The sequence below is a fragment of the Erpetoichthys calabaricus genome, chromosome 6, assembly GCF_900747795.2.
Source record: "Erpetoichthys calabaricus chromosome 6, fErpCal1.3, whole genome shotgun sequence".
Taxonomy (NCBI): Eukaryota; Metazoa; Chordata; class Cladistia; order Polypteriformes; family Polypteridae; genus Erpetoichthys; species Erpetoichthys calabaricus.
The window spans coordinates 126,727,678-126,753,687 of NC_041399.2; the positions used below are offsets into that span (position 1 = coordinate 126,727,678).

Below are 26,010 nucleotides of genomic sequence, written 5' to 3' on the forward strand. Positions count from 1 at the left end.
AAATGATACATACTGACAAAAGGAGAATTAATATACATAAATTATTGCCTATGCTGTTCTATAGGAAGCAAGCTCTAAAAACATTTTTTGGAGTTCATATTGGCACTGCATTCTCATGTCCAAATAATGTGCCAAAGGATTTAAATTGCAAGTGAAATACTGTTATATTGTTAAAAGCAAAAAACAAACTTGGTCTTTGTACATGACACTGTATGGAGTACTGTGTGCACTTTTGGTCACCACTGTAGAAAAAAAGATGTGGCAGCTCTTGAAGCCTTGTTGAACACAACTACCAAGTTCATTTGCCAACAAAATGAAGCAGATAGACTAAGTGGTCTCATTTTGTTTGTGGAAAAATATTTTATTTTATATAAATATTATGATGACAGAATTACAACTGTGTGAAGCAGATTTTATACGTGTATCAATTTAAGTTTGAACATATGGAATTTGTATAGTACTAAATGAAATACATAGACTCCTGTGATTTTTTTTTTTTATTTATTTATTTATTTTTTTTGTGTGTAGACTGTGTGATCTTTATTCAAGTATTAACTTGCTGTGTATTTTTTTTTTCAGCTGGTGTTTTCAGAATAAGAATTACTGTGTACAATGTGTTTTTCAATGCTACTAAGGAACTTGGTCCCTATTATGTGGAAATATTACCAAAAGACCTGTTTATCTATGTAAATTGCAGTGTAGTTCATAAAAATGATATAGTTTTGTTCAATGCAACATTAAAAGAAGGAACCAATGTATCTTATACCTGGAAAATGGATGATCAAACAACTTATGTCAACAAAGGTAAACTTTAATACAAACCATACAAAATTCATTGTTGCTGTAATAAAAGCAAAAAAATAATGTGATAATTTGTCTTAAAAACCTAACCATATTGAACGAGCAATTTCTTTTAATCAAAGCTATGAAAATTGTTTTATAGTTTAGTTTTTTATTCAATGTAAAATGTGATTTTAAACTGTGATAAGTTTACAGATACTGTTTAAATGTATTTATCTATAATGGCTTCTGGGCTGCATTAATTGTGTAAGTTATTATAGTTTGACTTCACCAATGATACAATACCTATTAAATGCCTTGTTTGTATTTTTCCAGGCCCAGTTATTTTGCACCAGTTTTTGACAACATCAGTATATAATGTGAGTGTAATTGCTCAAAATCATGTGGGAACTGCCATTTCCAGCACAAGTATTTCAGTTCTTTACAGAATACAACGTATGTAAATCATGATTTCATTTGATCTTTTTGTTGTTCAGTTTCACAAGTAGTCTATCGTCTGTTTAATGTTGGCAAGTAAAATGTGACCCCATAGAGGCATATACCACAAGGTTACTTTCCTACAGGGACCAGAGAGTAAAAAACAAAAACCGATGATTAGATACATTGTCATTGTAGTGAAAAAGATACATTTGGAAGGAATAAAACGTCTTTGAAAAAGTACATTGCCCCAGTACAGTACTTGGTTGAACCACATGTCACACCTATTAAAATAAGTAGTCTTGTTTGTAAAAGTCTGTCAAAGTTGCTCATTGTAATGGATTAAGATTTGACCATTCCACTTTGCAAAATTGCTTAAACTATGCCAGGGTCAGTTGGGTAGTAGACAGTAATTTGTAGGTCTTGCCACAAATGTTTAATGCACTTACAGTGGTGTGAAAAACTATTTGCCCCCTTCCTGATTTCTTATTCTTTTGCATGTTTGTCACACAAAATGTTTCTGATAATCAAACACATTTAACCATTAGTCAAATATAACACAAGTAAACACAAAATGCAGTTTTTAAATGATGGTTTTTATTATTTAGGGAGAAAAAAAATCCAAATCTACATGGCCCTGTGTGAAAAAGTAGTTGCCCCCCTTGTTAAAAAATAACCTAACTGTGGTGTATCACACCTGAGTTCAATTTCCGTAGCCACCCCCAGGCCTGATTACTGCCACACCTGTTTCAATCAAGAAATCACTTAAATAGGAGCTGCCTGACACAGAGAAGTAGACCAAAAGCACCTCAAAAGCTAGACATCATGCCAAGATCCAAAGAAATTCAGGAACAAATGAGAACAGAAGTAATTGAGATCTATTAGTCTGGTAAAGGTTATAAAGCCATTTCTAAAGCTTTGGGACTCCAGCGAACCACAGTGAGAGCCATTATCCACAAATGGCAAAAACATGGAACAGTGGTGAACCTTCCCAGGAGTGGCCGGCCGACCAAAATTACCCCAAGAGCGCAGAGACGACTCATCCGAGAGGTCACAAAAGACCCCAGGACAACGTCTAAAGAACTGCAGGCCTCACTTGCCTCAATTAAGGTCAGTGTTCACGACTCCACCATAAGAAAGAGACTGGGCAAAAACGGCCTGCATGGCAGATTTCCAAGACGCAAACCACTGTTAAGCAAAAAGAACATTAGGGCTCGTCTCAATTTTGCTAAGAAACATCTCAATGATTGCCAAGACTTTTGGGAAAATACCTTGTGGACTGATGAGACAAAAGTTGAACTTTTTGGCAGGCAAATGTCCCGTTACATCTGGCGTAAAAGGAACACAGCATTTCAGAAAAAGAACATCATACCAACAGTAAAATATGGTGGTGGTAGTGTGATGGTCTGGGGTTGTTTTATATCTGTTTGTCAACTCAAGCTGAAGCGATCTTGGGTGCTGCAACAGGACAATGACCCAAAACACACCAGCAAATCCACCTCTGAATGGCTGAAGAAAAACAAAATGAAGACTTTGGAGTGGCCTAGTCAAAGTCCTGACCTGAATCCAATTGAGATGCTATGGCATGACCTTAAAAAGGCGGTTCATGCTAGAAAACCCTCAAATAAAGCTGAATTACAACAATTTTGCAAAGATGAGTGGGCCAAAATTCCTCCAGAGCGCTGTAATAGACTCATTGCAAGTTATCGCAAACGCTTGATTGCAGTTATTGCTGCTAAGGGTGGCCCAACCAGTTATTAGGTTCAGGGGGCAATTACTTTTTCACACAGGGCAATGTAGGTTTGGATTTTTTTTTCTCCCTAAATAATAAAAACCACCATTTACAAACTGCATTTTGTGTTTACTTGTGTTATATTTGACTAATGGTTAAATGTGTTTGATGATCAGAAACATTTTGTGTGACAAACATGCAAAAGAATAAGAAATCAGGAAGGGGGCAAATAGTTTTTCACACCACTGTATGATCAAGACTTTAACTGGGCAACTGAACAACATCACTTTTCTTCATTTGGATTCTTGATGCCTGAGAGATGTCTTTGACCCATCCTCTCCTGTACAAGCTGCTGACCCTGGCCTTCACAATGCAGAATCACTCTTTCCTTGTGTGTTCTAGAGGAGTTTATGCTGCTAACCTTCGCACGCTTGCCCGAGCCTGTCCGGCAGCATGCTTTTCTACTTCTATCAAGGCTGCTCTCCTGAACGTGAGATCAGTGTCTAATAACCTTTGGTAAATGGCTTTTTATCATTATTGGACACTTTTAAATTTTATCTAGCATATTATAGGTCCTACTCAATCTCTTGCTCACACCCTTGATCTCAGTATTTTAGTTAATAACATAATAACATGTAATGTTCCTTTTACTGATCAGTTCTGGATTTGAATATTACTGTTGACATTATTACTACAAGCTGTGCCCAACGCTATTCTCGCTTTTAAAAATTCTTTTATTATATCTGATTTTAAAATCATACTCTCCAGTCTTGAAATACAAGGTCATTATGAAACTATTGATTATTCTGTCTTATCTTTAAATTTATCATCTAAAATTATTTTAGACTCAATTGCTACCCTCAAAATATGCTGCAAAAAAGGGGAGACCTGCTCCATGGCTTAATGACACCACACAGCAGCTGCACTGCGCCTGTAGAGTTGCTGAACGGCATGCAGTTAAGAAATCTAAACATGATTACTTAACTGATTTGGTATCTTCTCATTCTAATAAACCTAGGGTCTTATTTAATGCAATTAATACGGCTATTTATCCTCATTCAGAGACTGGATTAAATAGTACTGTTCTTTCAAGTGAGCAATTTCTTTCATTCTTTGTCAGCAAAATTGATACTATCCGCTCTGGCGTTGTTCCTACTGGTAATGTACTTCCTGTTGTTAATCATTGCATTGTCTTGGAATCTTTTGATGTTGTTTCACTTTCACAGCTAAAAAGTACTATTGACACACTTAAACTTACTTTTAGTCCATCCATCCATGTTATTCCACCATACCTCTTAGTTGAAGCTTTTGATGTTCTGGGTCCATCTTTGTTAGCTGTTATCAATGTTGCTATTAGTGAGGCGGTTGTGTCCACATTTTTATAACATGCGGTGGTGTGACCTTGTCTAAAAAAGGCAGATTTAGATCCTGGAGTGCTAGCTAATTTTCACCGGATTTCTCAACTGCCATGCCATTTCTGGCTAAAATATTAGAAAGACTTATTTGTAATCAATTAGTTGATCATCTTAATTCCAGTAATTAATTTGAGATCTACCAATCTGGCTTTCAGCGTTTTCATAGTGTTGAGACAGCCTTCCTGAAAGTATTTACTGTCATCGCTCTTATTACTGACTCAGGTGGGGCTGCAGTCCTTGTCCTCATAGACCTTTCTGCAGCTTTTGATACTATTGACCATGAGATCTTTCTGTTGCGGCTTGATCATCTGATGGGCCTTAAAGAGGCTGCTCTTAACTGATTCAGGTCATATCTTACTGGTAGACACTTTTCAGTGTTTTTAAAATCCGGTTTCTTGTCTATTGCTTCTGTTAAATGTGGTGTTCCTCAGGGATTCATTTTGAATCCTATTTTATTTTCTATCTTCATCCTATAGGAGCTACTGTATCTTCAGGATATTTAATATGTCTTTTCACTCTTATGCTGATGATACACATTTATATTCCTATTTGTAACTCTGCAATTAATCAGCCACACAATTGTCTTTTTGAACTAAGATTCTGGATGGCTGACAATTTTCTTCTCAATTTAAAAAAAAACAAAAAAAAAACAAAAATAGAAGGGCTGATAGCTGGTCCCCCTGCCAAAGCTCAAATTGGTTTTGAACTTCTTGGCTGTTTCGCTGACTTTTGCAAACCTCAAGTCCGTAATCTTGGTGTTATTTTTGACAGTAACCTCTCTTTTGAGAAACATTAACTATGTAGTAAAGAGTTGCTTTTTCCAGTTTCACCTTTTAGCTAAGGTCAAACCTTTTTTTATCTCCCAGGGATCTTGAGAAAGCTGCTCATGCTTTTATCTTTTCTTGGCTTGATTACTGTAACTCATTGTATTCTGGGATCAACAAATCCCTGATACGCAGGTTGCAGTTGGTTCAGAATGCTGCTGGCCATTTTGTAAAGAAAGTTTGATTCTGTTTCTCCAATATTAGCTTCTTTATGCTGGCTGCCTGTTAGTTTCAGAATTGACTTTAAAAAATGTTTTTGTTGCTAGTTTTTAAATCATTACATAGGCATGCTTCTTCCTATTTTTCTGAATTGTGTGTTTTACACCAGCCATTCAGAGAGTTTAGATCTACAGGTCACTTGTCTCTTTTGGTCCCTCGCATTAAGTGTAAAACTAAGGGGGACAGGGGTCTTGCAGCTGCAGTACCTCGTCTATGGAACTCTTTACCTCATTACATTATGCAGTCACCTTCAATTGAACTGTTTAAAACTAGATTGAAGACTCATTTCTGTTCTAACCTACACTGATACTGATGGTTGTCCTACTCTTAGTCATCTTTTTACTTTTCTTTTAACTAACCACTGGCTATATTTTATTTTATTGTACTTTATTTCTATTTTATTCATGTTCATTGTATGTTTTAATGTAAAACACTTTGGCTACAGCATTACTGATGTTGTTTTAAATGTGCTCTATAAATAAATTAACATTATTTTCTTAATTGTTGCTCTGGCAGTGTGCTTGGGTCACTGTCCATTTGAATGACAAATTTCCTCCTTAATTTTAGCTTTCTGACTGTATAGTGCAGCATTTGCCTTTCCCCTAGTCCTAAGTACACTGCCATTGCAAAGCATTCCCATGATGCTGCCACCATCCTGTTTTACAGTGAAGATGGTGATACTTGGGCCTGTGTTCAGTGTTGTATTGCAACACATACCCTTTAGTGATCAAGCCAAAAGGTGTCACTTTTTCTCTTCAATCAACAGTATCTTCCAAGAGACATTATTCATATTCTTTATGTACAAGAACATTTTTTTTTCTTTTTTTCATCCAGGGCATTTTTCTGTCTACCCTCACAAAAACGCCTTTTTTGTGCAATGTCTTAGAGATTGTTGAACTATGAACATACTCTGAAATGGCAGCCACTGACTTTGGTCTGCGTGACAGTTCGCATCATAGTAGTCTCTCTGACAAATGTCATTCTTCTTCACCAGCTATGTTTAGTAGGGCAGTCTGTCCTCGGCTGAAGTTTCATAATTTTTCCATTTGCTTTATGATGGACAGCACTAAGCTGTGTGTTACGCTCATTTCATATGAGATGGTCCTGTACCCTTCCTCAGATATGTGCTTCTCTGTAACTGTAACTCTGACTTGTTTTGAATGCTCTTTTATCTTCATTTTGGTTTGCTTTGTGGAAAATCTGAACCATACTGTTTCACCTCAGCGAGAGGTGGTGTATTTGTCCAAATAAATTAATTTAGAACAGATTCTTACCATTTGTTATACAGGTGGAGGTGGACTTGGTATGTACTTGAGCATAGTTAGCCTTACATTTACAAAGGTTATGTATACTTTTTAAATGTTGTTTTCCCTTTTTAGCACATTTTTGACAGGTTTTCAATTTGTTTCTTTTGATTTAACATAATGTATGGTTTTGTTGATAAATTAGAGAAATTTTTACTTTAATGTATTGTACATTTAGAATCTAAGACAGTCGTCTTCATCTTTCAACTGCTCCTATTAGGGGTTGCCACAGCTATCATCTTTTTTCCATATCTTCCTGACCTCTGCATCTTGCTCTTTTACACCCATCACCTGCATGTCCTCTCTCACCACCTCCATAAACCTACACTTAGGCTTTCCTCTTTTCCTCTTGCCTGTCTTCTCTATTCTTAGCATCCTTTCCCCAATATACCTAGCATCTCTCCTCTGCACTTGTCCAAACTAATGCAATCTCACCTCTCTGACTTTGTCTCCAAACTGTCCAACCTGAGCTGATCTTCTAATGTACATTTTTATAAATACTTATTATTTCAATTTTTTTGTTATAGCTCTAACAAATATATTTCAACTGTTATGACAAGATTTTTTTCTGGACTAATGTTCCTTCTGTGTATCATCTGTTTGATGGATTTAATCAAAGATTTATCATGATAGTAGACTGAGCTCTGGAAATAATTTCTGTGTCACTATTCATTTTACTTCTGTGATTTATGATGAATTTCCAGGGATCAGTCTCACCTCTCTCTGTTGAGGTATTAAAGGGGATAATTGTGGTAATCCAATGATTTCTTTACACATTTTCTTTTATGTTTTGTTTAAATATTTTTTGTTTTACTGTCAGTACACAATTATATCAGCTACTGTATTTTGCACTGAAATAGGTGTTGCTTTTATGTGTGTTTCATAAAGTAATACATATTTTTCTTTCTTTCTTTTTTTTTTAAGCTGTTTATGTATATAGCAACCAGACCATTTATGCTACAGATACAGATATAATCTTTCAAGCAGTGACAAATGAAAGAGGCTCTTTGAACTTTGTTTGGTATTTTGGTGATAAACCTCCACAGCAAACATCTTCTCCTACAATAACAACACGGTATTCAACTGCAAATAGGTATGTCTTTAAATAAATACCATATACTATATACATTACCACAGATATAATCTTAACCATTAGATACGATAAAATATTGGCCTTCAGTTGAGGAGATGAGTGGAGAATTTGATGGGCCCTCTGCCAAGAAGGTACCTACACACTCCTCTATTTTGCAACTTTGACCTGAATGACTGATTTTCCTCATCCCCGTGTACTAAGTCAGGTATCTCCACTCTTGGGAGATATTTTTGAGATGGAGCTGAAAATTTTCCTTTTCCTCTGGTCCACACATCCTATCCCCTCTACATCTTATTTTTTCTGTCTGTAGTTGAGATCTGTTCTCGGAGAACGTGGAGTCCCCCTCTCTTCCACTCTTCTGCCTGATACTCATTTGCTACATATCTCTCCATTAAATATAACACGTTTGGTTTCTGTTCTGTCCTACACCTTCCTCTCCTCTCCAACCTTTAATTAGGCTGCTCTGTAAAATATCTAAGAGGCTGACTGACTTTTCCCAAGCTATGTGTTACACTGAAATACCATTTTTTTAAAATATCAAAAATTGTTCAGAAAATCTTGATCATCACCACACACAGTTAAATTTGTCAACAGATTGTATTCTAACCCCCAGAGATCCCGACTCATTAGTTTAGAAGAAGACTTTTTTTTTTTTTTCCCTTTTCCTTTTCTTGTTATCACTGCCCTCTTTAAACAGTCTGACACATTTTCCTTGTGTTCTGGAGCTGACCTCCCGCTGTTGCCTCTGGAACTACTGTATGTCACCAAATGCCTCTGTGATCCTTTCTTCCTCCATTCCTTTGTCTTTTCATGTCTTCCTCTGTCCCTCTCCATCTTGGACCTTTTTCTCTTTTGCCACATTCCCTTTTTGTCACTCAGCAGAGGCTGCTTTTATGATAGCTAAGTTTCTATTAGCCTCCCATTAGAAATTTTGTCAGTCTTGAAGTCTCCACTTTTATACTATAATCTTCCCTTCTTAAACTCTCTTCCTCTTAATTTATCAAGTCTTCCAACTCTGCTGTCCAGAGCTGGCTTCATACAGAACTGGTCTGCCATCAATTGTAATGGCCGAACACTGTCAAATAAGATTAATGAACTGTATGTCCCCATAACGGGTTATGGCGCATACAGGTACGGTCGCAGTTTGTATTATGCAGAGAGCTTGCTTAAACCTGATATATACCTGAGACTCTGTTAATGTTGGACTGATTTCATCTTATTCGTGCAGACACAGACCCAGTGCAATGTGGAAAAAAAGCCAGAAGGGAGATGTCTGTTTGAGATACTCTCAAATGATTCTGCATTTATAGGGTGTATTGATAAGGAGAATGAGACAGAGTAAAGGATATAGTTGGAGACCTTTGTTTCTTGGTGCAGAATTGTCTACAACTTTACATCAGCAAAACCAAGGAACTGGTTATTGTCTTTTGCCGCACCAAAGAGTCTCTATGTCCAATCAATATTCAGGGAGTGGATGCAGAGGTGATGCACCCCTACAAGTACTTAGGGTCGACATCAAAGTCAGGCTGGACTGGACTCAACTCATAACACAGAGAAACTATGTAAGAAATCACTTCTAGGGATGCCCATCGAATCAACAAGCTAATTTAAAAGAGCATATTCAGTTATGGAATGAACTCTGGAACACCTGGAGGTGGTGGTGAAGGAGAGAATTAAAACAAAACTATGTGCCATTATAAACAAAGCTACACATCCTCTGTCTGACACCATACTTTCAGCCAACAAATTATTCAGCAGAATACTGGGGCTCCTTTTTTATAACAGCAATGTGCCTGCATAATACCTTCATGTCAGAGGTTTTCTGTCTTTTTAGTTGTCTTCCTTTTTTACTCATTATGATGTGTGTTCAGACCATAGTCTGTTATTTATTTATTTATTTAATTAGCTTTATTTATTTATTTAATGAGCTGTAAAAAGACCAATTTTCCCCTGGGACAAATAAAGTTCTCTCTATGTATCTGATCACAAAATAAAAATACATGAAAAAGTGTATTTGAATATTTGTTATACTGTATATTTACAAATTGATGCAAAAAATACTTAAATTAAAAATAATTCTGGAATAGGTCTAAAAAAATCTTTATCATTATTATTACTATTATGATTATTATTATTGTTTATTCTGCATACACCTTTATCTTAGGTGAATTAATAAACAAGCTGTAATACATACAGCAAGTAATTAGAAGTACAACGTTCACAACTAGTAAACAGAATTCTGAATACAACAAATGTAGTACTGTAGATATCTGTAGTTCATATAGACAGAGAAAAAACTAGAATTCAAATAAAATTAAAGCTGCTTAATAACTGATTTGGTCATTTCAGCTGCTAACATCCATGAGCAGAGAAGAAAACAGTCTAAGCAGCTCCATGATAATTTATAAAAAAAAAAAAAAAAGTATTTTTAAGAGATTCTTGAACATCGGTATATTTTCAGCAGTCCAGATGGTTTTGGGAAGCTCATTCCACAATTTGGGAGCAAGAATAGAGAAACACCATCCAGCTTTAGCTTTACTGGCAAGGGGAACAGCCTGAAAAAAGGCGACTACAGAACAAAGATTTCTTTAATGATGTTTGAAAAGACAGAGACTGAAGGTATTGATGTACAGAGCGATAGAGATCTATAGGACAAAACAAGAGATTGGACTTGAGTGTTTGTTGCAAAAATCTCTTTTCCTGGAACATAGGAACAGACCAATATTAATTTGATAAATATCATCCAGGATGTAGTTTTCTTATTATTGTAATATGTAATGTTACTTTGGTTTCATTATATTTCAACTAACATTAAAATGTGGAAATACGCTTTTCAAATGTAAGAAATAAAGCCTGATTAGATGGTGTAGTGATGGCAAACTTCCTGAAGGCAGAAGTGAATTCAGTAGGTTTCTCTGGCTCACCAAGAGGGACATAATATTTCTATAAAATTTTATTTACTTCTTTATTTGGATTTGTAGTCAATCACATTTTATCCACTCAAATGGCCACCTATCACACTTATGTATTCTCTTTATTTTCCAATAAAGCCATATCAAATATAGGCTTAAGAACTAAAAAGTGTTTACCAATTTTTATTTGTCAATCCAGAATTAATCCTTTCTCTCCCCACTAGTTAAGCGGATAAAGACCATGCTTGTATATTTTAAATTAGTTTGATATATGTACTTACTTTTAGCTTTGTTAGTTCTGCAACTTTACATTATTATGTTTGTTACTTACAGGTATAATGTATTTGTTACTGCCTCAAATAATCTAAGCTCCTTCACATCAGACATCTATCCCATCACAATAGAGAAAAAAATTAGCCTTAACCGGCTCTTGTTTAATGCCTCTGTGTTGGTGAACTGCAGTGTAGTCATGGATTGCCGAGTTAATGCTGCATCCAATGCTTCATTTCTCTGGAATTTTGGAGATGGTACAGTTCGAACTGGTAAAGCCATAGAAAATCACGCTTATAAAAGGTACAGTTGTACACTTTTTGTTTTGTCAGCATTAGTTGTTCAATGTTTTGCATATTTGTTTGATCGCACAATGGAATTCTGTCTATGCTTCTGACTATCTGAGTTATTTGTAAATTTGCCTGTGGACATAGCTGTATTGTAGCTCAATGTGCCTAAATAAAATTAGCCTTCTGTAGATGTTTTTTTGTATTTTTGGTTTTGAATGTTTGTTTTGACCCATTGTTAACTGTGCAGCCTGATTCTCCTTATCTAAATATTAACATATTGAATATTGATATTTTTGAAATGGAAATATTTAATTTTATACTGTTTCATCCTTTATCATATTATTCTGCCATGTTTTTCTTTTTCCTTATTAGGGAAGGCGAGTTCACAGTGGAAGTGACTGTGTTTAACCGCATCAGTTCTGCCTCACTTTCAAAGCAGATTTTTGTATTAAGTGCACCTTGTCAACCACCTCCAGTTAAAAATATGGGACCTTCTAAAGTTCAGGTACAGTGCTGAAGAATTTTTATTATTTATTAATGAAAAAGTTACTTACATTTTCTTGTGTATCTGTTAGTATGGTATAGTGAATAGGGCATTGGACCTCAAAGCAAACAATTGCTTGATCAATTTGTACTTCTCAGAAATCACTGCTTAATACTAGAATCCCTGAAGCCTACAAAAAAATGTGTAATCCCGGGCCACCTTAAATTCCTTTGCACTTCTCCATTAGCGTCTTTTGTTTTGTAAATGTGTCGATCTGCACAAGCAGCCTGCTGTCCCATCCCCCCTACCAACAGAGCTTAACTCCGGCAAAAAGCTGTCACACCTTAAGCTTTGTTTATCTCGATATGAGGTGTCTGGAGCTTTATAGGGTAAATAATATATTTTTTGGAACATATGCATTTCATGTGTGTTCCGTGTCTACAATGATCTGTGTAAATGTAGGATGACAGGAAATCCGAGAAATGCTAGAAATGTTGAAAACATACCTAAAACAGTTTTTTCATGTTTTAGTACTAACGAAAAAATTTTGACATGAAGTGAATAATGTGTGAAGACTGAAGTCCAAATATTAAATAAACACTTTCACAAAAGGTACATGTATAACAAAACAAGCACACTTTTATTCAAGAATATAACCAAAGAAAAAGAAATCTGGTTAGGGTATGACACTGATGCGACCACTTTGGTGGTACAGCGATAAGAACTGCTGATTCATAATCAAGTGGTTGTGGGTTCATCCTGGCCGCTCCCCAGAATTACCATTTTGAGTAGTAAGCTGCTCATATTTTTACTATTATACAGTAAAAACATACATTTGAGTTGAGTCTGTAACAGCTGGTATAAATTTATGGTACTTGTAAAGGTTAGGTTTTTTTTTTTTTTTTTTTTTATCAGTTTTATTCTCTCTGTCATGTTCACACTGCCCTTGATCTGACACTGCTGTTTTCAAATAAAGATGCGCTATAACAGAAGTGAACTCAGATGACAATGAGCAAGGCATGCCAAGCTCGCCAAGGTGTTGTGCAAAGTTCTGTTTGTGATTGTTTTGTGATGGTCTTTATATAAAAAAAAAATGTTATTAATATATCTGACGGTGTATGTGCCCAGAAAAAGATGTCTGACTGCATTCTCGTACCATTGCATCACACTGTCAGATCTAAACACTAGCATGGAGAGTCGTTCACATACTGAAGAGTCTATAGCTGCAGGTGGAAGCTGCCACTGCACTTTTTGTGGTATTACACATATACTATATCAGCATGCCTGTGTCGATCAAACACAGGAAGCTCTGCAGTCTACTTGTGACTTTAGATAATGTAATATTGAATGCACTAAACATGCATTATTATTATTTTTTTTAATTTACATGTGTAAGAAAGTTGATAACCTCCCAACAAGTAACAGTGACTGCCAAGAAAATACATTTACCTCTTTGGTGTTTTGGAAATTGCAGAGGGAAAAGTGTTAATTAGATTAAGTATGTTGAAAACTAATAAACCACAAGTACCAGGTAATATTTATCATTGTGTGCTTAAGGAAGTTGGTGAGTACACAAATAAACTCTTTAAGCTTATCATTCGAAAAAAACATTGCACTTTAGGAGATTCTTAAGGACAGGAGGCTAACAAATATCCCATTATATTAAAAAGGTGATCAAATTAAGAATCGCATGACATGGCATGAGTAGTTTTCATGGGTTCAGATGGGGGGGGGGGGGGTCTGTGTTTTGTTAATTTGCAGAAATTCTATTTTGAAGCAACAAAAACGTACAATCAGGGAGGTGCATGTGATGGTTTGTGAGCAGGTCACTTAACATATCAGTTCTGCAGTTCTTTTAAAAAAAAAAAATTAAATGTATCCTGCTTTTAAGTCACCTTAATTGAAAATGTTGATCAAATAATAGCTAATGTATAAGTAGAAAGAAACAAATAAACCTAATGTTGAACATCTGATTAAGTTAATCAAGATCATGAGTAAAATGATACATTTAATAATTTTATAGTGATTACCAGGTTAATGTCAAAGTATTTAGAGCATACTGTAAATATTCATAATATCATTAATTCAGCCACTAAAGTAAAGGAGTGCTTCAGTATTCTATAGTTGAAAAGAGGTCTGAACAAAATGGACTTGGATCTTACTATTCAGGATGCCTCTGTCTTAATCTGGTAATAGTAATAAATTAAGTCATAAAAATAATTGCAAAAAGAACTGGAGGTTCAAATTAAAAGACCAAAATAAATTTAGAAGTGGGCTTCTTTCATACTTAATTGAGCTGTTGCAGGGCAATGAGTGCTTTACTATATTGGTCATTAAATATCCCTCAAAAAGACAATGCCTCATTTGTGATAGGGTATATCACTAAAGGATCCTGAAGTGTTAGCAAACTATTGTCCGATTTCCAACCTTCCATTTTTGTGTAAGGTTTTGGAAAAGCTTGTTTTGGTTCAGCTTCAGGATCACCTCAAAAAATTCAATCTGTTAGAAAAATTTCAGTCTGGTTTCTGATCTTCTCACAGTACAGAGATAGCCCTAGTCAGAGTCACCAATGACCTCCTGATGGCTGCTGACCAGGGCTCTCCATCACTCCTTATCCTTCTGGATCTCTCAGCTGCATTTGATATGGTAGATCATAATGTTCTCCTCTATCGTCTTCACTATATAATTAGACTTTCTGGCATTCCTTTGGAGTGGTTTGAGTCCTATCTTACAGATAGGGCTGAGTATGTGGCCCTGGGGGATGCTAAATCTCGTACCCACACTTTCACCTGTGGGGTCCCACAAGGATCAGTCCTTGTGCTGACCCTTTTTTAATATCTAAATGCTACCCCTGGGTCACATCATCCGCAGGCATGGAGTTTCATTCCATTGCTATGCGGATGATACGCAGCTCTATGTGAGACTGGATTCGACTTCTTTTACACCTTCATCAACTCTTTCCTCCTGCTTGGATGAGATTGAGACTTGGATGTCCAAGAACTTTCTTAAGTCGAACAGCACCAAAACTGGAGCTCTTTTAATTGGTACCTTCCATCAACTTCGTTCTCCATAAATTGTATTTCCTTTTCTTGCCGTACCATTACTTTTTCCCCCTATGTTACTAATTTGGGTGTCAAATTAGACTCCCATTTGTCATTTGATACACATGTCCATCACCTCTGTAAAATTGCATTCTTTCATCTTCAAAACATAGCCAAACTCCGTCCCTGCCTTTCCCTTTGTGATGCTGAAAAGCTGGTTCATGCCTTTGTCTCCTCCAGGTTGGACTATTGTAATGCACTCCTCATCGGGATCCCCAGCAAGATCCGTTAAAAGCTCCAACAAATCCAACATAGTGCTGCAAGGATCCTAATGAGGGTGCGGAAATAGGAACATATTTCACCAATCCTTCAGTCACTTCATTGGATCCCTATTCCCCTCAGTATATCCATGGAAATGCTACACAATACCTTAAGAAACTTCTTATATTACAATACACTACAAGAAACCTTCGTCTTGCAAATACCTATCACCTTTGCCCCCACTATGGCCAAACGTCGTACAATTGGTGACTGAGCCTTTGCAGTTGCTGTTCCATGGCTCTGGAATGCCCTGCCAGAGAACCTGAGAACACAGCAGATTGTTTTTTAAAAAACAGTTAAAGACTTTTCTATTTAGATCGATAGATAGATAGATACTTTATTAATCCCAAGGGGAAATTCACATACTCCAGCAGCAGCATACTGATAAAGAACAATATTAAATTAAAGAGTGATAACAATGCAGGTATAACAGACAGACAATAACTTTATATAATTTAATATAAATGTTAAGTTCATGTTCATTCACATGCACTACAGTGTTATCATTACTTGCATGTCTGAACAGTGTGCAACACAACGCCACTCTCTGTTATCGTACTCTGAAGTGCTACTAGTGAGATATGGATTTTATCTTTAAACCTTTGGCTTAATTTTTTCCCAGCTAATTTCATACTGAGCAATTATTTCAGCAAGCTTAGTATATGAAAAAATTATTTTGCTACACATTACAGATATCATAATGAACATATCAGGGAAAATGCCAAAATGTCCTCATTCTGGTGCACTTAAATGTGCATTAAATTGATGTGATTTTAAAAAAGATTTTTTTATTATTGTTATTGATGCAAAACTAGCCATGTAAAAAATAGGGTCATATTATTTAGGAAAAGTTACACAAAATGATACCTCAGAAGTCCATAAAATACAAGGCCTTATATATTTATATAAGTCAATTTATAGACTGTATTTAAACAATTTAAAAACAATGCTGATTAAGTTTATTTTAAAGTGTTTCCTGTTATATAATGTTCTAGGGTAAGAATGTGTTTTATTCTGAAAGTTTGGCAAATGTCCAAACTGGCAAATGGAGCAAATTACTTGAATAAATGAAAACACACCATTAGTCATCATATCATATACCTCCCCAATTCATTTACTATTCAGTCTGTATAAACAATATGTTTAAATAATTCAAAGTACTTATTTTACATTTTCATATTTTTCCTTAAAATGTAATACCTTCATTCTCAGTTAGTAGTCTTGCCTTCCCACACGTCTATAGGCAGCACTCATTTAGTATAAAATATTGTGTTAAAATTTCTTAATAAAATATCTTATATAATTACAGTATATATTTTTATTATACATCAAATGTTGTGCCATAATAGTGTAGTGAAGAAATTGAAGACAAACTCTTGTTGAATCTTATTGATCCTGACAAATGTAATGAAAATTAATATTAAGCCATATGCAAATAGTTCTTTTCCTTATTCTTTGTACCATCTTGTAGGTGAGACGATATCAGAACTTGGTACTAGGGGTGACTTTTGAAGCTGATATCCAGTGTAGCAAATTCCGTGGCATAATGTACAAGTGGAACCTGTATGATTCAAGTGGAGTTTCAGTAATATTTTTGCAGATTGACACCAATAAACAGACTATTGAAATCCCTAAAAATTTTCTTCCATATGGAAACTATACAGCTGTTGCAAAGGTAAGAATTTTCAAAGTAAACAATTTAAAGAACAGTTAACAATCAAATCACTAAATTATTTTGAATACTTTTACTGTGTATTACATGTAAAAAGAGCATTGTTTGTAAGACATCGATATATTATAAGAGGGGATAGTGCCATATCTATTAGTAAAAGAGCATTTCCTGTGCACCTGTTAAAGTACAATGTGAAACATAGTTTCCCCACTTTTAATAAATGTTGATCACAAGGACTATTTTGCTTGTACTGTGAAATTTTCATTGTGGCACAAGCTTAGACCAAGATACAGTTGCTACTTGACTTTAAAGAAGCAAAATTTTCAATGACTGCATGTTTTTCATATAATGCTGAAATTCTAGATGTAATATCTAGATTACCATGGCTGTTTTGGATTTGCTGTCCATTTGGGGCTAGTTACTTTTCTGTGTACAGTGCTATTGGAATGACCCTGCCTTGGACAGAGTGGATTATTGAAGTAGTGAATTGATTCCTGTGATGACATTTGCTAGTGACTTTCTCTAATGAAAAGGCAATATGAAGAAACACTCTGTCACTGTTCCACTGCCACAAATGTAACCTGTTCTCATACATAAGATCTGTTTTCCAAGACGTTCTGATGAATTTCCACATAAGTTTGCATAGTGTGTTCTTAATTGTTTTTCGCTGTTGTAGCATTAGTATGCTTTTATGGCTTATGCCCTAATTCAGCTTAAAAAGATACTGAAAATTTGGTTGTTCTTTATTCTGTAATTCTTTTTTTTGTTTGTATGGCATTTACACACTGTCTGCACTTTTCCCCCATGGTACAGTGTTCTCCTGCTAGATTCAAGGACCTGCATATAAGGTTCATTCGGAATTCTGAATTGGTCTGTTGGTTTCTGTCTTGTACCCAGTGCTACCAGGACAGCAAAGCAATTTTCTGATTCACCTTCTACAGAATAGGGTCACAGCGAGCATATAAGCAAAATAAACACTGGCAGCCCTTCCAGAGTCCTGTTTTAAATGTTTCCTAGATATAGCATTTGAGGCAGCTTGTCAGCTCTTTCATCTCCACTTTTATCACTTTCTTAGTTCCTACAGAACTCTTTCCTCTCTATCATACCTCGAGGTTAAAAAATTATAGGGGATGCCAAAAAACTCCCATTTTTTGGTAGATTGCTTCTAAGTTTCAAATCATTGAGTGGTAGCATTCAATACATGCAGTAATATGTAAAAAAATAAAATGGCAAGAAATGTTTATTTTTTCATTTGTTTTTGTTATTTCAGGTCCAAGTAATAGGATCTGTGGTATACAGTAACTACACTGTACCCATTGAAGTGCTGCCAACTTCTCCTGTCAGTGTGATTAGAGGTGGTACAAATGTATTCTTTTCAAAAAATAATGACTCCTTAATAACTTTGGATGGGCGTGACTCCTATGATCCTGATTACCCAGAAAACAGAATAAGGTACAATCAAATTGAAACCAAAGTGTTAATTTGCAAATAGATTTGTAGCCTTTTAATTCTTGTTCAATGATTTAAAAATGGTAACATCAGGCTCATGGTTACTCATTTTAGTTATGCATTATTTCTGATTAAACATTATTTGGTAGCATGTCTAATATATTAGCTGGATTAAAGTCCAATCAACTACATGATGGACATATGGAATAATATACTAGTCTATATATGTTTATAGATAGTCATGTTTAAATTTAATTACAGTATTTCATGTTTTATTGCTTTATAGTATTATGTTCTTAAGGGTAAATTAAATTTCAACAAATCAAGAATAGATACTTTTGTTGCTCTGTAATCAGTTTACAAATGTTTGGTAAGAGACAGATAGATAAACCCAGCCACATCTATGTGATAAACCGTGGCACAATTAAGTCATTTTCACTAGCATTATACTGTATACTTGTATCTTAAACTGTTAACATCAAGGAAATGACAATGTAACAAATTATCTTTATGTATGAGGTTTTCACAATAGTGTAGGACCAACGTCTATTCCTAAATATTACAAATTAACACATCATATTTGGACAAATTTACACCAGGGAAAAATAATGTAATAAAATACTCTCATACCTGCTTAATCCAATCTAGGGTCATAAAGGGCTGAGCCTATCCCAAAAGATAAAAAAAAAAAGTGTAAAAAAAAATAAAAAAAATTTATTTATATATTTCTTGCAAAAATAATGTGTGCTGCTATTTAATAAAATTATATTGCCATTTTGGTAAGTAAACGTTGTACCTGTATGCTTCAATTAGTTTTCTTTAAATGAAACTTATTTTTAAATTATTCAAATGTAATTATTATTTTGCTTTATTTTAGCTTCTGTAAATAGTATTGTATTATAGAAAAAATACTTTATTTTAAGTATCATTAAGAATTGAGCTTGCAAGTTTTGTGGTAATATATAAAAGCTTCAGTATGTTTATAAATTTTAATATTCTCTATTACTTTGGTTGTTTCAGCTTCACCTGGACTTGCATGCCAGTTAGCAGAATATCTTCAGGATGCTTTGACAAAAGTATTATTTTGAATCTGGCAGTGGTCACGTTCACAGCATCATCACTTAAAAGTGATTTTGACCAGTTCCAATTCACTTTGATGGTAAATAGTGGAAACCGGTCTTCAACATCAGATGTTTTTGTGAATTTCCAGAAAAATATACAAATGTGAGTTAAACTTGACCAATATCCTGTATATCACTTAAATGACTTGGTATATTTGGCATAATTATACATTCAATTTCCTTTTATTGAATATATAATGTCGAAACTTCAACTAAATATGTGTATATTTTGGTAAACACTACAGTGTTGTTAGACTTTTTTTCCTTTTTTTTTTTTTCCTCTCCACCTAATGGGACTGTTTAAAATCATGCCCAAGGTTTATTGTATCTGGACAGTACTATCATACAGTAAGTTATCTCAGTTTTCAAGGAAACCACTTAACATCATACTCTCAGTTTAAAGCACCTGGACTGTACTATCATAAGATATCTCAATTTTGATCTTTATTACACCTTTGCTGGGGATTTCTTTTGTTTTGGATGGGCTCTGTCACATTGCATGTCGGAGGAGTGGGACTTTGTTCTATCCTCACTAATAGAGGCAAAATGGGAGAGAAGGGCTGGTGGGGGAGAAAGACTAAGTTACCTCTTATTTATCATTTTTACACCAACAACTATTAGTGCTAACATGATAGCAGGCTCTGTAGCAACAATACTCTGCAACAATATGAAATCAAGATTAAAGCTATTGTATGAAACAATGTGCTACTTTTACTTAAGTTTGCAAAATTTCCTCAAAAGTTCAGAAGCACCGTCTCTCTGATTAAACAGTGAACTTTGTGATCTGGAATGTCAAAGGTCTCAATCATGATCTAAATAGAAAAAATTTATTTTCTCACCTGATAGTTCTAAAAGCCAATATAGTATTTTTACAGGAGAGTTACTTAATACGTAGGGACCAGTTTCAGTTGCAAAGAGATTAGATTGGCCAAATCCTTCATTCCAGCTATACAAAGAAAATCTTAGGTGTTGGAATCTTAATAAAAAAGCAATCTCTTTTGTAGTATCAGACATAGCACCCTTCAGGAGTAGATACAATGTCATGGTGATGGGTAATTTATTTCAATCTAAAGTAATTTTGATAAATATCTACACACCTAATGTGGATGATAAAGAGATTTAATCCAAAATGTATTTGCATGTATTGCTAATGTGACCACTCACAAAATTATAATGGCCGGACACTTTAGTGATTTAAACCCATACAGTGTCGATTAATATCTAACACTGCAAAAATAATCACAGTTTGTAATGGATCATACCTTATCAGACCCATTGAGATTTTTAAATCCAAACTCAAGAGTATATTATTTCCTCTCCCCAGTACATCACAGTTCCTCAAGAATTGATTATTTCTTCATTGAAAATTGTTATCTTTGACCACACCCCTCTGATCATGGAGCTTAACATTAAAATCCCTGAAGCCTAAGAAAAAAGTCACAATGGCGGGCCACCATAAATTCCCTCACACCTCTTCATCAGCATCTTTGTTTTGCAAATGTATCGATCAGCGCAAGCAGGCTGCTATCCCATCCCCCACCGAAGTTCTCTCCGCTCAAATCTGTTTATCTGGGTGTGAGGTGTATGGTAAATAATTTATTGTTATTTGGAATACATACATTTCATGTGTGTTCCGTGTCTACAACGATCTGGGTAAATGTAAGAAGACAGGAAATGTGAGGCAAGAAATGTTGAACAAATAACTTAAACAGAAAACTTTTTTCATATTCCAGTAATAAATGACAAAACGTTGACATGATGTATATGTGTGAAGACCAAATATTAAAGAAACATTTTCACAAAAGGTATAACAAATCAAGTGCTCTCTTATTCCAGAATAAAAACAAAGAAAAAGAAATCATTCGATTTACATGTTGCTGTCAATGAGTAAAAACCCAAGCCCAAATATCAATCAACAGAAATTAGACACATCTGCTTGGCTGGTGCAGAGGTAAAAACTACAGCCTCATAATGAAGAGGTTAACAGTTTTAACTCGAGTTCTTCCTGTTTTGAGTAGTGAGCTGCTATTATTATTACTATTTTATAATAACATAAATTTGATTTGAATCTAACACCCAATGTACATTTTTTGCTAACTGTAAAAGATATTGCAGAAGGGATATAAGCAGACACACAAACGCTGGCGAATCATGTGTTCTTGGTATCTTGTTGTCACTTGAATTTTTTGTTATTCAGTTTTATTCTTGAATAAAAGCACACTTGTTTTATTATACCTTTTTGAAAGTGTTTATTTTATAATCCAGGTAACCACTTAAATGACATCAAATCTGTCTCTGTCGTGCATGCACACACATATCCATGCATGAAAACACCATTATTTGAAAACTTTCTGTCAGTTGAACATGAGTTGTCATTTGAGCATTGGGTGGGGGGGGGGGGGGGGGGGGGGGGGGTCAACAATCTTGGCCAGTCTCCACGTTACAGTAATCCCTCCGCCATCGCGGGGGTTGCGTTCCAGAACCCCCCCCCCGCGAAAGGTGAAAATCCGCGAAGTAGAAACTATATGTTTATATGGTTATTTTTACATTGTTGTGCTTGGGTCACAGGTTTGCACAGAAACACAGGAAGTTGTATAGAGACAGGAACTTTATTCAAACACTGCAAACAAACATTTGTCTCTTTTTCAAAAGTTTAAACTGTGCTCCATTACAAGACAGAGATGACAGTTCCGTCTCACAATTAAAAGAATGCAAACATATCTTCCTCTTCAAAGGAGTGCGCGTCAGGAGTAGATAATGTCAGAGAGAGAGAGAGAGAAAAGCAAACAAAAATCAATAGGGCTGTTTGGCTTTTAAGTATGCGAAGCACCGCGGTACAAAGCTGTTGAAGGCGGCAGCTCACACCCCCTCCGTCAGGAGCAGAGAAAGAGAGAGAGAGACAGATAAAAACAAACAATCAAAAATCAATACGTGCCCTTCGTGCTTTTAAGTATGCGAAGCACCGTGCAGCATGTCGCTTCACGAAGCAGCTGCACAGAAGGGAGCAACGTGAAGATAATCTTTCAGCATTTTTAGACGAGCGTCCGTATCGTCTAGGTGTGCGAACAGCGCCCCTGCTCAATCCCCCTACGTCAGGATCAGAGAATGTCGGCGCAAGAGAGAGAGAGAGAAAAGTTGGGTAGCTTCTCAGCCTTCTGCCAATAATGTCCCTTGTATGAAATCAACTGGGCAAACCAACTGAGGAAGCATGTACCAGAAATTAAAAGACCCATTGTCTGCAGAAATCCGCGAACCAGCAAAAAATCCGCGATATATATTTAAATATGCTTACATATAAAATCCGCGATGGAGTGAAGCTGCGAAAGGCGAAGCGCGATATAGCGAGGGATTACTGTATTGTGCATGGTATTGAGAATACAGACAGACTTTTTCTTTTTGGGCGCATACATTTAGCATGACACTGCCAGATCTAAACACTAGCATGGAGAATTGCTCGCATTCTAAACTGACTTTAGCTGTAGGTGGAAGTCCCACTGTATTTATGATGCCAAGCAGAGTTGTGTTCCAATACAGCAGTCTATTAGCCAGTGAAAGCGACAGGAAGAATTTTTCTGTTGTTAGGATTCTGCCTTTGTCCAGAAACGGTTCCATAAGCTTTATGACCATAGTTTCGGAAAGGCTTTCTCTCATGAGATGACTGGGATTTTTTTTCCTATATGAGGAGTGGCATTGCATGTGTACTTTGTCTCCAAATCTGCTGCAATCCAAAATTTTATGCCAAATTTGTCAGGCTTGGTTGAGATGTATTGCAAGAAAGAATAACTGATCTTGGTTGAAAACAGTCGCTCATCAACAGTAATGTGTCACCCTGGGTGTAACTCAAAACACAGTCCTCAATAAAACGTTGCAATATGTTCAAGATCTCAGTCATTTTTCACACGTTCTGCACGGGTGTCTTTGTTGTCAAAGTGCAAATGCTGCATGATACTCTTATAGTGGTTATGGGTCATCGTATTTTTGATTGTCAGTACAACAAATAGTTCTGACCTGGAATCGGCCACAGCCCCAATTGTGGTCATCATTGCTCTTGTGAAAAGAATGGAGATAAACTGCATCAACTCAGAGATGGAGAGGCAAGTTAATTGTAGCATGTGAACGTGACTGAGAGAATAAAACTGAACCTAAACTTTTCCAGGTATCAAAAATTTTCACTGGGTGTTACAGACTCGAATCAAATATGTTTTTATTTTATAATAATAATAAAAAAAAAAAAGCCGCTCACTACTCAAATTGGGCAGAATCACGGCTCGAATCCACAAGCTCTTGATTACAAGGCAGCAGTTTTTACCTCTACACTAGCTCTGTCGATTGATATTTGGACTTGGCTTTTTACTTATTGACAGCAACATATAAATTGAATAATTTCCTTTTCTTTGGTTATATTCTATGTTTTGTTATACCTTTTGTGAAAGTGTTCTTTTGATATTTGGACTTCAGTCTTCACACAGTATACATTTCACTTCAGCAACAACAACATTTATTTATATAGCACATTTTCATACAAAAAGTAGCTCAAAGTGCTTTACATAATGAAGAAAAGAAAAATAAAAGACAAAATACAAAATTAAAATAAGACAACATTAGTTAACATAGAAAGGAGTAAGGTCCGATGGCCAGGGTGGACAGAAAAAAACAAAAAAAAAACTCCAGACGGCTGGAGAAAAAAATAAAATCTGTAGGGGTTCCAGGCCACGAGACCACCCAGTCCCCTCTGGGCATTCTACCTAACATAAATGAAATAGTCCTCTTTGTAGTTAGGGTTCTCACGGAGTCACTTGATGGCGAATGGTCGTACAGACTTTCTGTCTTAGTTATGTGTTCAACATTTCTTGCCTCGCATTTCCTGTCATCCTACATTTACCCAGATCATTGTAGACACGGAATAAACGTGAAATGTATGTATTCCAAATAACAAGATATTATTTACCCTGTACCAGTGCATGGTCCCCAACCTGACCTGATGCAATTCCAGGCACTTCACACCCAGATAAACAGACTTGAGCTGGGAGAGCTTCAGCTGCGGGGGGGGGGGGGGGGGGGGGGGTTGGGATAGCAGGCTGCTTGTGCTGATTGACACATTTGCAAAACAAAGACACTGATGAAGAGGTGCAAAAGAATTTAAGGTGGCCTCTCATTATGACTTTTTTCGCAGGCTCCAGGGATTCTAGTGTTAAATCTCAACATTATTACTATTAACACAGAGGGGAGGCTAATAAGATTTTAGCTCAACAAATTCACAAGTAGGAAGTTCACAGTGCAGTAATCAAAAGCAAGAACTGAAATGGAGATAAAATCATTGACCATAAAAATACAACCCACACATTTAGAGAGTACTTTAAGTCCTTATATTCTACCTAGGTTAAGATAAGAACTTTATTCATCCTGAGGGAAATTTTTATGTCATTGGCATGTTCAGTGCAACAAGAGAAATAAAGATAGTACAATGAAGATTTAAAAAGAGAAAAAAATAGTAATTGTGCAAATATACAAAAATATGACAGTTGTGCAAATGTACAAAAATACGACGGCATATGATAAGCATATGACAGTTGTGAAAATATACAAAATATAACAGATTATTATTAAATACAGATTATTAGTGTAGGTTATACAATACAATACATTTTTGTATAGCCCAAAATTACACAGGAAGTGCCGCAATGGGCTTTAACAGGCCCTGCCGCTTGACATCCCCCAGCCTTGACTCTCTAAGAAGACAAGGAAAAACTCCCAAAAAAAAACCTTGTAGGGAAAAAATGGAAGAAACCTTGGGAAAAGCAATTCAAAGAGAGACCCCTTTCCAGGTAGGTTGGGCGTGCAGTGGGTGTCAAAAGAAGGGGGTCAATACAATACAATACAGTACACAGAACAGAACAATTCCTCAATATAGTAAGAAATAAAAAATATAAATTTTAGAAGTACAGAACAGAATTTAACAGTAGATGATATATCCCATAATAAGATTTGGATTTGTGTAGAGTCCTGGAGACCTCATCCTTCAAGCTGCCTCCCCCATTTGGCCATTCCACAGCTGAAACAGTGCTGGGCCAGCCAATCCGATGAAAGGACCCCTCTTTACCACGATTCCTGCGATCCTCCATCTGGGATGACTTTTCCTTAGGCAGGCAAAATAACTTGGCAGGTGGGCCGTGGCACCAAGTGCCACATTTGAGTACCGAGAAGAAAAACAGAATAAGTGAGGGTTAGTATACAATTATAACTGTCATGTTAATTATGTTTATGAAAAGTGACTTAGTACTTGTGCCTGAGTAAAATGAACTAGCTGCTTGTGATGACAGGATGGGACTAACATACTGCTATAAAGGCTGAAAAAGATCACCTACAGAACGAAGAGGAGTTATAAAGCCTTATTGCCACAGGTAGAAAAGATCTCCTGTGGCGTTCGGTTTTGCATTTGGGGGCAAGGAATCTTTTGCTGTGTGTGCTCTGGTGGTTCATCAAGGAGGCGTGCATGGGGTGAGAAGGGTTGTCCATGATACTGAGGAGCTTTTTCAGTATTCTCCTCTCGGACACCTCCTTCAGATCCTCTAATTTGATGCCTAGGACAGAACCAGCCTTTTTAATCAGCTTGTTCAGCCTGTTGTGATCAGCTGTCTTCACCGC

The 26,010-nt window shown here is 35.9% G+C and overlaps 1 protein-coding gene across 1 annotated transcript in view; it reads left to right on the top strand.

The window, feature by feature from the left end:
* Positions 1-26,010, top strand: part of LOC114642973 (uncharacterized) — a 273,815-nt gene that overhangs the window by 171,583 nt on the left and 76,222 nt on the right. The window contains exons 16-23 of the mRNA XM_051928772.1: positions 580-804; positions 1,117-1,236; positions 7,637-7,805; positions 11,051-11,290; positions 11,650-11,782; positions 16,595-16,798; positions 18,066-18,247; positions 19,265-19,468. Coding sequence (XP_051784732.1) covers positions 580-804; positions 1,117-1,236; positions 7,637-7,805; positions 11,051-11,290; positions 11,650-11,782; positions 16,595-16,798; positions 18,066-18,247; positions 19,265-19,468 — 1,477 coding nt within the window. The remainder of the gene's footprint in view (positions 1-579; positions 805-1,116; positions 1,237-7,636; positions 7,806-11,050; positions 11,291-11,649; positions 11,783-16,594; positions 16,799-18,065; positions 18,248-19,264; positions 19,469-26,010) is intronic.